The sequence below is a fragment of the Oreochromis niloticus genome, linkage group LG15, assembly GCF_001858045.2.
Source record: "Oreochromis niloticus isolate F11D_XX linkage group LG15, O_niloticus_UMD_NMBU, whole genome shotgun sequence".
Taxonomy (NCBI): Eukaryota; Metazoa; Chordata; class Actinopteri; order Cichliformes; family Cichlidae; genus Oreochromis; species Oreochromis niloticus.
In genome coordinates, this window is record NC_031980.2 from 29,149,769 (window position 1) to 29,166,086 (window position 16,318).

At 36.9% G+C, this 16,318-nt stretch overlaps 1 protein-coding gene and 1 long non-coding RNA gene across 3 annotated transcripts in view; one reads left to right on the top strand and one right to left on the bottom strand.

Moving 5' to 3' along the window:
• Positions 1–16,318, bottom strand: part of bach2b (BTB and CNC homology 1, basic leucine zipper transcription factor 2b) — an 89,670-nt gene that overhangs the window by 71,223 nt on the left and 2,129 nt on the right. The window contains exon 2 of one of the 2 annotated variants that reach the window (XM_003456032.5): positions 4,519–4,660. The exons of the other annotated variant lie outside the window; for it this stretch is intronic. Within the exon in view, the coding sequence (XP_003456080.2) occupies positions 4,519–4,557 (39 nt within the window). The 5' untranslated portion in view covers positions 4,558–4,660. The remainder of the gene's footprint in view (positions 1–4,518; positions 4,661–16,318) is intronic. 2 annotated transcript variants of the gene reach the window in all.
• The window catches only part of LOC109194873 (uncharacterized), a 40,933-nt gene that overhangs the window by 9,115 nt on the left and 15,500 nt on the right, over positions 1–16,318 (top strand). The window contains exon 2 of the long non-coding RNA XR_002056623.2: positions 15,533–15,579. This is a non-coding gene — a long non-coding RNA (uncharacterized LOC109194873). The remainder of the gene's footprint in view (positions 1–15,532; positions 15,580–16,318) is intronic.

Below are 16,318 nucleotides of genomic sequence, written 5' to 3' on the forward strand. Positions count from 1 at the left end.
ATGATTACAACAAGGAGTTCCTGTTTGCTCTGTAATGGGTTTACAATTAACAACCACCATTATATTAGATCTGACAAGCCTTAATTAGAGGACAAACAAGCAGATAATCTCAGTTCTGACTGGATTTCTTAGCTAATTATACGCCAATCTTTAACCTTCCTTCCTGCTCCTTCTTGAAAGAGTAGTTATAAAACAGCTAAATGATCTGCAAATGGTTTATTTCAAGAGTTTTAGTCAGGATTCAGAATTCATCACCATTCAGAAACAGCACTAGTGAAGGTTACGGATAATTTTCTTAGGGCCTCTGACAGTGGACTCTATGAGAGATGATATTTCTCCCATATTAGCTTCTCTTCATTGGCTCTCTGTTAAATCCAGAATTGAATTTAAAGTTTGGATAAATCTTATCTTAAAGACCTCATAGTCCCATATCATGCCAATAGAGCACTTTCCTCTCTGACTGCTGGTTAACTTCTGGTTCCTAGGGTATTTAAAAGTAGAGACCGAGCCTTCAGATTTCAGGCCCCTTTTCTGTGGAACCAGCTCCCAGTTTGGTTATGGGAGATAGACACCCTCTCTACTTTAAGACTAGGCTTAAAACTTTCCTTTTTGATAAAGCTTGTCTGCTAGGGCTGAATTAGGTGACCCTGAACCCTCGGTGAGTTACTAATACAACAGGCCTAGACTGCCTCCCATGAACTAATTGACGACTTTTGAAGCATTTATAAATGAATTAAACAGACACATTATATGGGTTGCTCTGCAGTATTTCTTCTATTTGCTATATGTATGACCATATGTAAAGCCTGTACAAGGACTATATTGTGTTTCAGACTGACATCTGGATCCTATCAGAGACCACAAATGCAGAGAAAGCAGTAGGTACCAACATAGGCAGGTCAGGCTAATGAGTGAGTGACAGAACATTTTCAACCCGTGCAACAGATCACATCTCTCCCTCACACACACACACAAACAGAGGTTCTACCTTACCTAGCCTGCCATGCTATCCCTTCCAACTCAACAAAAGAACAAAATGGCAAGAAGGGATACATGATACAGCAGGGTTAAAAATAGCCTGCTGACGGAAATAGAGCTGTATTTCATGACCCCTGCATAGTGCTCTTGGTTTACACTTTGAGTAACTGTAATGAAGTGTCCTAAGACTCAAATCAGAATTTTTTGAAATGGTTTTGCTCTTCTTATTGTTTTTTACACCACTAACAGAATGAAACGTTCTCATACAGGTCAAAGCCAAGAATGTTCTGTTTTGAGATTTCAGAGTCTTATGGTATGTGAAGAATAAATGATCTGCCTGAGAAATCTGAGAACTCTACTTTCTGTTTTGAATTCCACTGCATAGCCATACTACTTAAAAACACACACACAATTACATCTTCACATAAATATCCATGAGAGGAGCAGCAAATTTTCCCAGCTGTGCTTTGATACACATCAACTAAAGCTTAGTAAGAAAAGGAGGGAATTCAGGAGAAAGAATGCCCGAATATCAATTGTTTTCTTGTACAATGTTACCAGTCATCTTAATTCAGAATATCTGAATGTGGTCTTTGCTCCAGATCAGGGTAAGGATGAAAAATGGCCCATGAAGAGGGAGATTAAACAGGGTTTTGCTTTTGATTCAAAAGTTGCACTACTGTTTTCTTTATAATAGTTTTTGCACAGAAAAAGTTGCCTTTTGTTAATTTCACCATTTAAATAGGCACCATTTCTTTGTAACTGCTAAAGAGCAGCATGTATTCATACAAACTTGATTGATTCAAAGACATTCCAGGGGTATAATGGGAACAATTTCTCCCACTTGGTGTCATAAGTGCATGCTACATGCCTCAGAGTGATAGGAACAATAGCCTCTTTCACTCGTAGTGCCAGGCTGGGGATGGGGAGGTGCATCACTGGAAGCAGACAGGGCTGTACAGTTGAGTGCAGATACTTCAGAGGGGCCTCACACAAACCCAGGCAGCAAGTTGTGGCACTTAAAGCCCAGACATGGGTCATGAGTGAATTACATGCTGGGATTACTGCTGCTTTGTAAAACACATGCATGACAAAACTTTGTATCTGGATTAGAACTGGCTATGGCAGCTAAAATATCAATTGTTACATGTTTTCCCATATTAAGGATGGACTGCATTGTAGATGTAGTGCATGGATTTTCCAAATAGTGTTGGAAGGGTCTCTGGTTGGGGTAAGGCGGCCAGGCTTAGGGTTAGGGTTGGAAATGTGTTGCTGCAGTTGAGAAAAAAGCACCATCCCAATTTTACTTTAGGTTAAAGCCCTGTGGAATATCATTGATGTATCCTTGAAGCTGTCTCAGCTGCAGCTCATTTTATGACACTTGACCTTTGCAAAGATTGTGCAGTTCAGTTTGTATTAGTCTTCCTCCTTTTTGCGTGCTAGACATTTGGATCTACAGGGAAAATGGTGGCAAACATTTAGGACTTTGGAACAAATCCAGCTGAATGGAGCCCCTTTAGTTTTAATGTAGCGTAGTAGTAAACACACAACTGTGCCTTGAACTGCTGTGACAAGTCAAAATGCCTGCTGTGAAACATCTGCTGAGTCAGAAGTGCATTGTAGAGGGGTAAGGAAGTTAATCTAATTGTGTTAGATCCAGATGTGAGCTCGGCACTGTTTGTTACAGAGTAGCGTAAGGTTCAAAAATATATATATACGTGGTACTTTTACAGTTGATAATTGCTTTATAGTGCACGTCTCATTCAGCTAGTTACATAAAGTGCGTTTATCCATGCCTAAGTGCTTTCTAATATTCACATAGAAACTCAAACTCTTATGAATGGATCTTGCAAGAGACTCGGGGTTCAGTATCTGACCCAAGAATATGATCGATCCACTGACCTTTCAAATGGTATATATCAGGCTACCATGGAGAAAACACACTAACAAAACCACAATATACAGCCATCTTTAAAAAATCGCTAACAATAACTTAAGCTGTCTGAAATAAAGTCTCACACACACACACACACACACACACACACACACACACACACACACACAACAAAAGAAAAGAAAAAATCCTAAGAAAATATCTTTTTCATGTCTGTCAGTTATCTTTCTTTTCTCTTTTCTGAATGCTAAGACTTCAGCCATTAGGGTATAGCACTTTTCTATTCTTTTTAACAATTCAATTTTTACTAGTACATCACATCCACGGCCAGTTTAGAATTACTGAATGACATGCATATCTTTGAACTGCAACCCAAGGAGTTTGAACAAGGTTCAAACCTGGCGTGGCTTGTGTTTTTGTGCAAAGGACAGTACTAACTACTGCATCATACCTCACAGGTAATAATGCCTCAGTGGCTGGAATTTGTGAAAAAGATTTATCCAGCATTGCCTCATTCACCCAGTCATACAGAGTGATGGCTGTGAACTACCACCCAAGGTGGTGGTGTGTCGATATAGGACGTAGTTTGGGGTTAGGTATGTTGCGCTATAGAAACATAAGGAAGCAGTACTAAGGATAGAGATTACACTTATTTTAGCTAGATTTTCATAGCCAAATGCTTTACAGCAGGAGGTCCAGGCCAGGGAAGCATGTCACTGCTGCCAAAAGTAAAAGTATTCTCAGGGTGTGAAACAGATGCCAGAGCTCCACGTGGTCTGGGCTGAGCCCTCTGACAGTCTGTACTCTTACTGTAGTAGCTTTAACTCCACCATTTACGCTAACCAATGACACTCAAAGAACACCGTTGTATTTGTTTGAAGATTGTGAAGAAAAACTGGCATAATCGTTCCGTATTTATGTTCATACGCAAAGCACGTGAGAGCTGCAACATGTCACTTCAGAGTTACCGTTTCCCTTCTAACAAGAATGTATTGAGAGGGAAATTGGACATAAATCAAATTTGCCAGAGAACAAGGTTAAAGTGGAGGTTTCTTTGACTTATTTTGCAACCGGAGTGATCATAAGGATCGCTGAAAGAGCGACTCCAGCACAGCAGAAAAAGTTGGATTAATTATCACTGAATATTAAATCTTCTACAGCTGCTACTCTACCACCTGCAAAGGAAGTCAGAGAAGGAAGCTGCATTTCCTTTGCAATAGTTTGTTATAAATGGAAATATGAACATTGTAAAGAATTTATTCGTTTTGAACCGTGTGGTTTTCTTGTTTGAGAACGTCAAGGCAGTTCGTAAGCCTTTCTGAATGGTCTGATTTAAAGCAAGGTTTTCGGTTTTTGAGTCCAAAAACTCTGTGTTCAAGAGCTAGACGTATGTTTTTGTTGTGTTTCTTTTTGCTTTTGAGACTCTAAACGATCTATTGAATATAAAAAAGGTAGGTAGTAAACATAAACAACTACAAAACAGCTCCGCCTGAAGTTTTGTTTTTGTGTGTATCACTATGACAAATGTTTGCCTCGGCTTCGGCAGCTTAACCACAACAGGAAAAAACAGCCTTCCTGCCAGCAGAAAATCATGTTTTGACATATAAAAACAAAAGGTGAGCGTGTATGGTAACAGTTCTACTTACAAAATTGTCCTTCATCTTCTTTGGCTGATTAGTGATCATTTATCCACGAGCAGCAGACGGACACATCTACATCACTATCAGTTAGAAAGATGCGAGGTCAGAGAGATGATTGGCAGGTTGGTGGAGCGTGGGGAGGGCGTCCCTGCAGCATGAAGACAGACCCTCCTATCATCCACAATTACTCATTTTTTCTTTCTACGCAAACATGTGCACCATTGTCACGTCAGACACACTTTAGATACAAAGATTACAGAAACAGAGACTATTCACAAAATGTTGGACACAATGGCACATTTACAAGAAAGATTTTTTTAGAATGTTGCAAAAAAACTGTTTTAATATGAGAAAATTCAAGAGAAGTCAAGAAATCTGTGAATTAAGCACACGTTTAGTTTTTCAGGATTTATAATAATAAACAATATTTACTGCAAATACCAAAGTAAAAGAAAGTGTACTCTTACAAATTAAACCACAAACAGGAAAACCTTTAGGTGATGAACAAAAGAACTTTTGATTTTTCCTTTCATTACTATACTATTTGGGCGAAGCGCTTAACCCTATAATGCCCTTTGTATCATATTTGATACATGAGTTTCTGAGACCACTGTCTCATCAACGTGATCAATATTTGCCATAATTTCAAAATGTTATGGACAAAACTCTCTTTTTTTTGCCTAAAATTAACATTGTTGTTAACAAAAAGTTGCCAAAAACTTCCAATGTATCAAACGCGATACAAAAATATATAATAAATACATAATAAAAATATATCATACACAACATGATATAGCAAAAAAAATTGTGGATTTTGTTATAAGGGTTAATAAACATCTCAGTTCAGAAAAAATCTGAATTTTCTGCCATTTTTTTGATGGGTTGGGTTTTACAGGGTTAAGTACACAAACAAATCATATATTTCTATTGTTTTCTGCCTGACTGGTCTAAAACCTCGGTTACGTAAACTACATAAAATCCCTATTTTACTAATGCTGAGAAAATAATAGCAGCTCACTGATTAAAAAAAAAGTAAATAGTTTCCTCAAATATTTTATTATTAATTAAAGTGTATGGATTTTCAGCCTTTGGTTTGGCTATTTATAACAATAATCACTCCAGGTTTTATGCTTGTTCTGCTCTTGCTGTGCTTTTGTTAAAAAGAAAAACATCTTTAAGAAGAGTCTTTCAGCTCTTCATCATGCTGTGCAAATTCAGTAAAATTGCAAAATTTCACACCTTTTGCCATCAGGTAGATAATAATCTGCATGACAGATACTGCAAAAATTGGTTCACCCCATTTCCACAATACATGTTTTAAAATGTTTAAAATAAAACAAATCTTGACTCAGAATTTTCTGTTTTGCTTCACATCATTAAAAACAGTACATGTTTGTTTTTATACTGCAGTGGTTTTATATCACCAGCACAGCATTTTAATATTGCATCCTTCATTATTTCATTATTTTATCTGGTTTTACTATTAAACATTTCATATTATATAATTTCATTTAACAAACACTAATTCCTGTTGCTTTTAAATTTTAATAAAATAATACAACTGTACTAATAGTAAAACTACTCATTAGCTGCAATCACATAAAATAGTTCTGAGATCTTCAAATAACGTGCCAAATTGAGCAAACCCTGGCAAACTGATGGAAAGGAGAGGAAATGATTTCTGACTCTTTGATAATGTCACATTATAAACTAACCAGAGTCACATTGCTGCCATTACAGAGCTGCTAAAACCCACTGGCTGTGTTAAATGGTAAAGTCCTGGCTGTAAGAGTTAAAGGCACTGTGCCTGTGAAATTTTTCACTTTCACTTTCACATCAATTGAGAAAACTGTTTTTCTTAGCATAGCCAAGTGTCTTTGTCACATATGATAATGATTGTGCACAGAGCAGAGAATGAGAGAATAGCCTGTTTGCTACTATAATCCATCTAAATGGCTAACTGCTGTACAGCCATTCATTCAGCCGCTCTCACTATCCCACAGTTACTCTGTCCTCTACTTTTGTTTCTCAGACATCTTCTCTGCTTTTCATGGGAAAATCTATGTAACTTTAAAAACGTGCAGCACTGTCTCCATTAGGGTTCCCCTGAGTTTTGCCTCTCACTTAACCTCTGAAAAGCTGCAAAGAAACATCTGCAAAACTGAAAAACCGCCAGGATCTATATGTCATTTAATTTATATTATTATTCTCTAGTCATTGCGTAAAATAATGATATTCAATAAAGACAAAAGAACTGAACATCTGACCAGGATTAGTCAGGAGAAGACATAGGAGCACCAAAGAAAACACGTCAATATTAAATTAGACTAAAAATTTAAGTAACACACGAACATGCAGCATTTCACATAAATGTGTGCAACTAGAAGATGGCACAGTGTTGACCAACTCAATTAAAAAAGTTTTTTAAATTCATCATTTACAGTAATTTAATACAAATGGAAAGAAAACAGCATGTGCTCAACAAATTAATGCTAAAAAAATATATAAATTAAAAATTAAAAAATCCTTATTAACTAACTCATACTGAACTCATATTTTCATGTGTCAGGAGGAAAAAAGAACCTTTGCGCTGTGCAGAAACAGTCATTTGATTCATATTGTGATATATATTGATATTAACTGTAAAAGGAATTACAGTGAATTTTCTTTTTTACACCAAAAAGCCCTAGGCACGTAGACACTCACACACATATATCGCACACAATCAAGCTGGTATGGTGGCTTCAAAACTGCGTGACTGCAAGAAACCAGTCAAGACAAATTTATGTGGCGTGTGACCATCGAAATGAACTCTTTGCAGAAACAGAGGAACATGTTCTTATTAAGAATAATATCCATTTTTTTAATCTGTGGGGAAGCATTTAACGGCAGGTATGTGTGTTGTGTTGTGTTGACATGCTGATGAACTGATGAAGATCTTGTGACTCAACAGTGGAACAGCTCTGCCTGGCTGACCTTTTGCCATCTGTCCTTAATGACAGAGTCTGGCTGGTGGAGTGCAGGCAGGAGCATGTGACTGCTGCAGGTATACAGCTGGTGCCTGCTTACTCACTGTAGACCATGGGGAGACATAAGTGGACAACCACTGAACTGACCGTGAACTCAAATCATACCGACTTCTGGTTTCCCTTGCTGGTTTACAATTAATTTGGGTCATTGAGGCTGAGGCTTGGAGAACAGACTAACCAGAGCTTATACTCGTGTGGAAATTTTTTCATTTGCCATTATTTAACTTTTCTGGATGTCGCATAGACTATTTTTTTAGACTATATATTTTTTTTAACTTTTCAAGAACAAGGAACGGCAGACTATCAGATGTCGACATTCGCTTACTTTGAGGTCATTTCCTCTAGTTACCCTGGATTATATTGTGTCACAACTAGGGAGTGAATGATGGGAAGACCAAACTTCAGTGTCTGTGTGTGTTTTGGGGTTTTTTGCATTGTTTTTTTTAATATTACAAAATCAGAACAGTTAGTAAACAAACAAACAAACATGAAGAATTGAAGAATTTTAGCATGTTTTCTTATATAATCATATATATATATATTTACATATTGTGATCATTTTCATTTCCATACTTTTATTCTCGGACTCCACCAGGTTTGCTTTGCATGATTCATAGTTGTACATCATCTTTATTTATCTTCCCCTGGGCTTTGGTGCAGCCCTGCAGTTCATCCCCCATCTAAAACAAACTATTTTGAACCCTTCTATATGAATGCAATTGACCTTTCAAGCCAAAAAAATTTGGGTTGAAAAGTTCTTCAGACTAGCTTGTAGAGACTGTTCCTCTTAAACAGAAAGTCAGAACAGCACATGGGTGGGGCTGCTGTGCCTGAGATTATTAATTTTGGGGATGTCACTCTATGACATCACACGTGTTCAAAACTTGGTAAAGAATATTGAAAACTGAGTTTTTCTCTCAATGGAGTTACTTATTTGCCTTTTTTTAAATGTTGGCCCTTTTAAGATGAATAATCAGCATTATAACAGAATATATATGACAATAAGCTAGGAAAGGAATAAGAAGTTTACTATCCAGTTTAACCTAAATCAAACCTAACCTTACTAACATCATAAGTTTGTATGTGTTGTAGCCTGGCTGCCCTGTGAAACGAGCGCATCTCTAAAATGAACCCATAACAAAAACATTTAATCTTTCTGGTTATTGGAAAAAGGTAAAAATCAACACATTTCGACTTGTAAGGCTACAAGTAACTCAAAGCTGTCAGACAAATACTATATTGTAAAAAAAAAAAAAAAAAAGAGAGAGAGAGAGAGAGAAATATTAGTCTACATAATACATAAAAATGAAAAACTACCTACATCTTCTACTTGTTGTTGTTATTATTGTAATTTCTAGCTCTCTTCCATGGTGTGTTTTTTGTCCTGTTTTCCTTCCCTTGACCCCAAACAGTTGCTGCAGATGGCTACCCTTTCCTGAACCCGGTTCTGTTCTGAGGGAATTTCCTGTTAAATGGGATTTCTTCCTTCTCACTCTCGCCAAGCGCTTGCTCGTAGGGGGTCATCTGATTGTTGGTGCTTCTCTGTATTACTGTAGGGTCTTTACAATATAAAGTGCCTTGAAGTGACTGTTGTTGGATTTTGTGCTATAAATATAAATAAATAAACTGGAGTAAAAGAACTCAATTACTTTATTAGTAGTGGAAGCAGGGTCCATAGGGTGAACATCACGTTTTCAGTTTCATCGTGTCAATTTGCAGATTTCTCTCGCTGTATAACTTCATCTTTCCCTTTTTTCGCCTCCCTTTTCTGATTAGAAAAAAGTCAGCCATGACTGCCTGCTGTTAACTGGAAAAAAAAAAGGCCAAGAGCAGCAAATTGTGCTGATCTTGTTGTAACCTCATGGTTTTTACAGTGCTGCGCAGGGGCTTGATGCAGGAAGTGGGCACATTACTGCACTTCCACGCCCACAGCAGCCCCATTCCCTCCCTCCATTACACCACCCCCCTTCTAACCACCTGTGCTTGGTCTCACAGGATGAACCCCCCTCACCCCTAAAGCCTTCTTTCCTCCGCAACACAAACTCCTTTACAGCTGCACGTCTTTGCCAAACCACATACTGAATGTGCTCTGTTGTTTTACACTCCACTGCTTCAACAACATCAATGAAGATTTGGTTTACTGTAAACTGTCTCCAAGTGCAAGCGAGCATTCGTTAAAAGATTGGGCTCCTCCCAAACTCATCTTCTTCTAGAGTTTTCTATACAGACGTCTGCTTCAAAGATACCCATGTTAATCAACAATATTTTTTGTACAAAAGAAATTCAGGGTACGGGGATTACCCGTCATATTGGGACCATATTTCAGGAAAGATATTTTTTGCTATATATCTTTTGACATGTCAGTTTTCTGTGAGTTGCTGAATAAAATAATTGTTGACATATACGGCAATTAATAAGGAAATCTGTGATGCTAATTAATCAGTTACCAGCTGTTAATCTTCTCTGTATGTGACATAAACCAAATAAAAATAATTCAGTGGTTGGAATATACTCATAATTTGCTGGCAACAGTTTTCAGTTACATTAAATTGCAGTGCTGATGATTTCCTCTTAAATTTACATTTTGATATAATTCAGTTCACTTATATTCATACAGGACCAAATCACACAAACAGTTGCCTTGAGTCGCTTTATATTCTAAGGCCAAGACCACTGCAATAACGTATTAGAATAATACACACAGAATCCCTAAACTATACACAAGCTTTTAACCATATATCCATTATATTGGCAGAAATCTTCAGCGATATTTTCTGTGTTGTTACATCGTTGCATTTGGGTGAGATGACAGTTATTTTATATTGTGCTTTGTGTCAAATTAATATTATTGTTGTTGTTTTTTGTGAAGATATATATATATATATATAAATTATTGAACTGAACTGAACTATATTGCTAACACAGGAATCATTTACATGTTTGAATACAGCCTAAGGTCCTATTGGTTGGTTTATCATTTAACAAATGCCTGTTAGATATGTTTTAATAACATATTAATATTGCAGTCCTGAGTATTTATCAGGAACTAGTTTAATGTTACACCAATAACTGGGCAGAAGGAAGAAAGCAGTGTTGCAGCAGCACTGGCAAGCTTTTCAATGTGTAACCTGTGATGTCAGCGTGTGGAATAAAAGGGTGCTACACAGAACTAAATGACCTCAGGCTTCAGAGAAAAAAGCACACAGCAGCGTTCTTCTAATAACGCGGGAGCATGAATAACCAGCCAAAACCAACACATCTCATTGAGACATCCTTATATTTCTAACCACAAATGTTTGTGGTCAACAGCCAATATCAAATTCAGGAGTGTAGAAGAACCTTTATAGCTGGAAAAAGAATGAGTTAACTCTCATTGTGCAGACTGTTTCTTTTTGAGTATATATAAAAGCAAAGCAAGGTCATTCTGTTAGCCTCTTTGTTAACTATTTAGCAGTTCAGCTCAATATCTTAATTTGGTGGAACATTTATTGATGATAAATTTCATAGTTTCAGGCTTAATTAAGTGAGCCTTTGTAAGATTTAAAGCTTTCCTTTCCCTGAAATATTTATGATGAAACTCAAATTTGATGTGTTTTTCATTGTGTGAATCATGAAAAAGTATATTTTTATAAATTTACAAGGTATAATAATTAGTAAGAAATGTTAAGAAAAGCTTATTGGTTGATTTTGTACTTATAGCAGCCATTCTGGATCTTTACTCCACATCATAACTAAATTATGGACCTTTTGTGGTTTAATAACGTAATTTTAAAGCTTATTCCCAAATCGAAAAACAAAATCCGTATGCTAATAAACATCAGGGGAACAAAACAGAAATTAGGTAAAATAGTTTTGTCGACCAGAAATGTAGGCTGGGACAGCGAAAGTGTAATCATCAGATCTGCCATGAAGAACATCCTGATGAGTCAAAAGAAAACAGCAAAGACAACGTATATATATACTGAATATATACACTTCACATGTGACTCAGCAGCTCCAGAGAAAAAACTGATGGCAAACCAGAAGACTACTTCTGTGCTTCAGTGTTCCCCGGCAGGACTACGAGGGGGCCTAACCCCAGAGAAATTCTCTGTTTACGCTGCCTCATTTTCACCACAAAGTGCTCTAATGTGATACGGTATGCATAGCATTTCTATGGTGGCAGCAGGGGGATGGGCTCTGGGGACCACACAGACAACGGTGCTTACTAAGAATAACCCAAGCAACGCTGAGAAAATCCAGCATTCTTATATGGAGGAGCTGGCCGAGCTAGACGCATCGATATAGGCTCTGTTATCGTCACCGTGGTGAATATCCAGACACTGCAAAAGCACTGGATGAGGCTCTCTAGCCGCCATTTTGCCAGTTGGCCCAGGGGAAGAAACACTGTAGCGCACATGTCATTCACATTTAGTGATGCTTGGAAAAAATAAAACAAAGACCACACACAAGTCAGTGGAATTGAAAAACAGCGTGCAAAAGCTTCATCAAAGAGCTTGTTTAAATGTGGAGGCGTGTGTTTCACATGTGCGTAAATGAGAATGCGTCAACTGTAACACATAGCTATTTTTATCAAACTATAGGTGCACTCGCAAGTGAAGTCTCTACATGAGAGCAACAAAATGAGACTTCTTTTCCACAAGAAAAGGAAAAAAGGAATATTATGTAATAAAATCTACAAAGAAAAATTGAGAATTCCAATTAAATAAAAGGAAAAAGCAGAAAGAAACCTGCGACTTAAAATGTCTGTTTCTTTTTTTCTCCCAGAATTTTCTACATATCCTTTTGGTTTTGAAATTAAAAACTTTAAAATATCACATAGTTAATGAAAATATTTGATATTTGAAACAACTGCTAAATTATTTTAGGAATCAAGGGGAAAAAAATGTGAATGAAAGTAACTTTATGTAAGTGTTACGTCGCTCTGCAACCCGTATTCTCTTAAGGTTGCCGTGGCTTCACTGCTAATTAACCATATTTGGTAAGGTGTGGATAAAGGTATGACTGAGGGTCACTCTACAGAGACACACGCCAGTTTTTGTCTCATTTAGAACAAACCTACACTTCTTGAAACTCTAATGTCGGTATCTTGTTGCTTCTGAGCTGAGTCGTAATGTAAATGGGCGACTGGGGCGTAACAGTAAATTTTGCCCGATATTCTCAATTTATGTTTAGACTTGTGACAGATAATGGAACACTTGTACGCGAGAGAGCTGAGAAAGTCAAACTGTGACAAGAAGATAAGACTTAACAATTTCCAGTTTACAGTTTTACAAAACTATTTAATTGTTCAATGGTGAAATCAGACATTTAAGAAAAGGTTAACGGGTTTAAATCTAGGTTTCTTTTTTTTTTTTTTCTCAGATTGGTTTCTGAGATTTAAGATTTCCGGAATTAGGTCAACGTGAAAATTAAACTTTTAACAGATATCAGAAAACTTTATTATATTACAACCATTTTACTACATTGAGGCTAATTTTTCTCCCTGGTTCAGAGCACTTCAAGGTTTTCTCTAAAGCAGCTTTAAGCCTCATTCTGATGAGTCAACTGTGCCAGCAGTAACAGTGCTGCACTAATCTAATATAAACAGGTTACGCTAAATGATTTCTTTTTGTTTACTGAATGCCACTTTACATTCTTCTAAACACCAAACCTCCCTCCTTTCTCTTCATTGAATTGAGTTTTCACTGAGAGGTCAGAAGGTGAAGTCCTTCACTCAGGGAAGAGGTCAACAAATAGGTGGGTTATTTACATGTCTCCATCATTTCTGACAGGCACACAAATGCACAAACAAAAACCAAAACAATCAGAAATCTGACTGTGGTGGTTTGGTTTTGCTAGCTTCTTGGCAAGAGTCAAACACACACAGACAGGCCCTGACTCTACAGCCGCAGACTGATGGCAGCTGGGGCTGGGTGCATAATGCAATCTGATTTCACACAAGCGATGAGAACACCAGTGCACATCGCTGCTGTGAAAAGTGGGAAAAGAGAAGAAGAATGAGAAGCCATGACATGACACGGGGAAAGAAGGGATCACAACAGGGAGAAAAGGAGAGGGAAAACAATAGCTTTTGCTGTAATGTACAGAATCTGAGATTTCTCCAAGCAGTGCTACCCCAGCCATGCCATCACTGGCAGATGCCCAATCACCTCTTTTGTCTTTTTCCTAGCCAAGGCAGTGACTGGATATTCAACTGAGCCGATCAGGGCTACTCAGATACCCTTAGTGATGCAAAGAAGCCTTTAAAGATGCAAAGAGAGAAGAGATGGGACCTGCTGCATACACTATCTGCTTTTTTCTTCACATAGATCAGAAATAATCGACCTTAAAAGGCTGCTGATATTGTGAATGTGATCACTTCATGTCGTCCTACTCCAGCTGAAATTTCATGAATCAATAACCCACCAGTACTTGGTTCATTTAGAACACAAGCACCTTCTCCAGTCATTTATTTCCAGTCATTTTTTAATTAGCTGAATAGCAGGATGATTGCATGTGGCTCAGCAGAAACAATGAGGAGCTAGCCCTGGATGTTTTAGACTGTTTTAGTCTTCAGGATCCCTTCATGGTCACATGACAGGAACTTGTTGTTATGGGGAATTTTAGCTGTCAAAGACAATCCTGAGGGACTCGAGCAGATCCCCAGAACAGCATTGTTCACAGTGAGATGTTCTGATATAATACCAGTGAGATGGTCCTATGTGTTTTTGAATGGATTTCAGAAGGGCCTTGCATTCTTCATTTGGATGCACATAGAGATAAAAAAGAGAAAGTATTTAAAGTCCAAAATAAATCTGGATGCTTTAATCAAAACGGTTTGCACAAAGGTGTATACCTCAACAGGATTGTTGCTCCCAGTTTGGATTGTTAGAATAAGATAAAAAATCTAGCCATTTGGGGGTTATGGCAAACTAATTCAACTATTCAGTTAAACATTTATTATTGTTTAACATTTAACAATGTCCTTCTGTTTGCTTTGTATTCATTTTTGTTATTATTTATTTCCGATTTCCTATTTAGTGCCATGGAAAGGAAGGGATCTTAATATAAAAATGAACTCTTTACCCTTTGACATCTAAATACTCCTAATCTACACACTGTACTGTAGCTGTGCACTGTCAGTAGTGGGAAATACCTGGAACACAACTTTTCAGTCAGTCAGAATTCTACCTACATGTCATGTAGCATCATCAACATCAGGCTATATGCTGTTGAATTTTTAAAGACGCTGTACACAAATGTGTCTCCTTTTTTGGGATTAAACACAGACTTAGGCTTAGATTCACTTTGTTATCATCAGTGATGTTATTGTCCTCACAATGTTCTTTCAGCTCTTAATCACAATCTCTGAAAGATTAAGAAGTACTACATTGTGATGACATTAGCCACCATCTAACCACTAATTATTCTACAGACACTTTTCAGTCCTTTTGGATTGAATACAAAATTCGATGGAAACAAGGAATACAATAAAACAAGTAACAATTTATCATAAATTACATCTCATCACATGTACAGAAAATATATTACTGAACATATGACTAGTTTGTACTTTTTGTTCCTATTACAAATGTATTATATCATATAATATAACCCTGAATAAACAGAAGAAGATGGATGGATGTTATGTATTACTTGCACATTAAAATAGGTAGAAACAAGGCTTGCAGTTACAAGCTACAGCCTGTGCACTGGTTTGACTTTCAAGCTGCAGGGTTTTTTTTTTGGTAATTAAGGAGGCAGAAGAGAGAGGGAAATTCAAAACATGTGATGCAATAACTGTGCAATAATTCAATATTCCTGTTTTACTGTTGTCTGTGGGAATTACAGTGTGATAAGACAATTTGAATTTCGTGTATTGATGCTGCCAAAATTAGAAGAGAGTTTAATAAAGAAACAAACAAGATATGGTAGTTTTTCATTGCAGTCATTATTGTTGGGTTTTGTAAGGTTGCAGATAATTGATAAGCATTATTGTAATCTTCCAGGTCTATTGTGACTGTACTGCTGCTCTGATCTGTTACGGACACCTAGTGTAAGTATATTTTTATATATTGAAAATAAATTGATGCTTATGCAGTGCAACTTATTAGCTGTGTTAAAACTCGTCTGGGCAGTTACTATGAATCATTACTTAGATGTAAGTTGTTTTTTGGGACATAAAAACTACAAATATAGAATCACAAGTTGAATCTGATCAATAATGATAATAATAACAATAATAATAATAATAATAATAATAATAATAATAATAATAATAATATTGGCTTTAAAACTTTGCAAACACTGCCCCATCATAAGGTTTTAAAAAGTTATTTCACCATCTCTGCTGTTGTGAAATTTTCCTCTAGATTTCATTCAGGGATCTTGAATTCTTTGGTTCTTATAAAGTCTCTAGTGTTTTCTGAATGCAAAAGCAGAGTCACTGGTTTACACATATCATTTCACATGGTAAGAACACGATACTAACCGCTGGTCAGAGAACAGACCAGCTGGAACTGAAAATCTTCTTGCAGTTAATGTTTGTTGAGTGATGTAATAATGAGATTTCTCACTAGGGATCTATTAAACTGATCGTGCTTACAATAAAATGTGACAAGCAATTATAAAAGTATTATTTTTATGCGATTCGCGTGTCTTGATTATACTAATGGGCAAAGAAATCAAAGCTTGACGTAAGCTTACAAAGTCACTGTGAGGTTTACAGTATGGACTCCACCCCTTCCCCTCCTCACAGTACACAGAGGACTGCCATGCCTGGGAAAAGAAAGGTA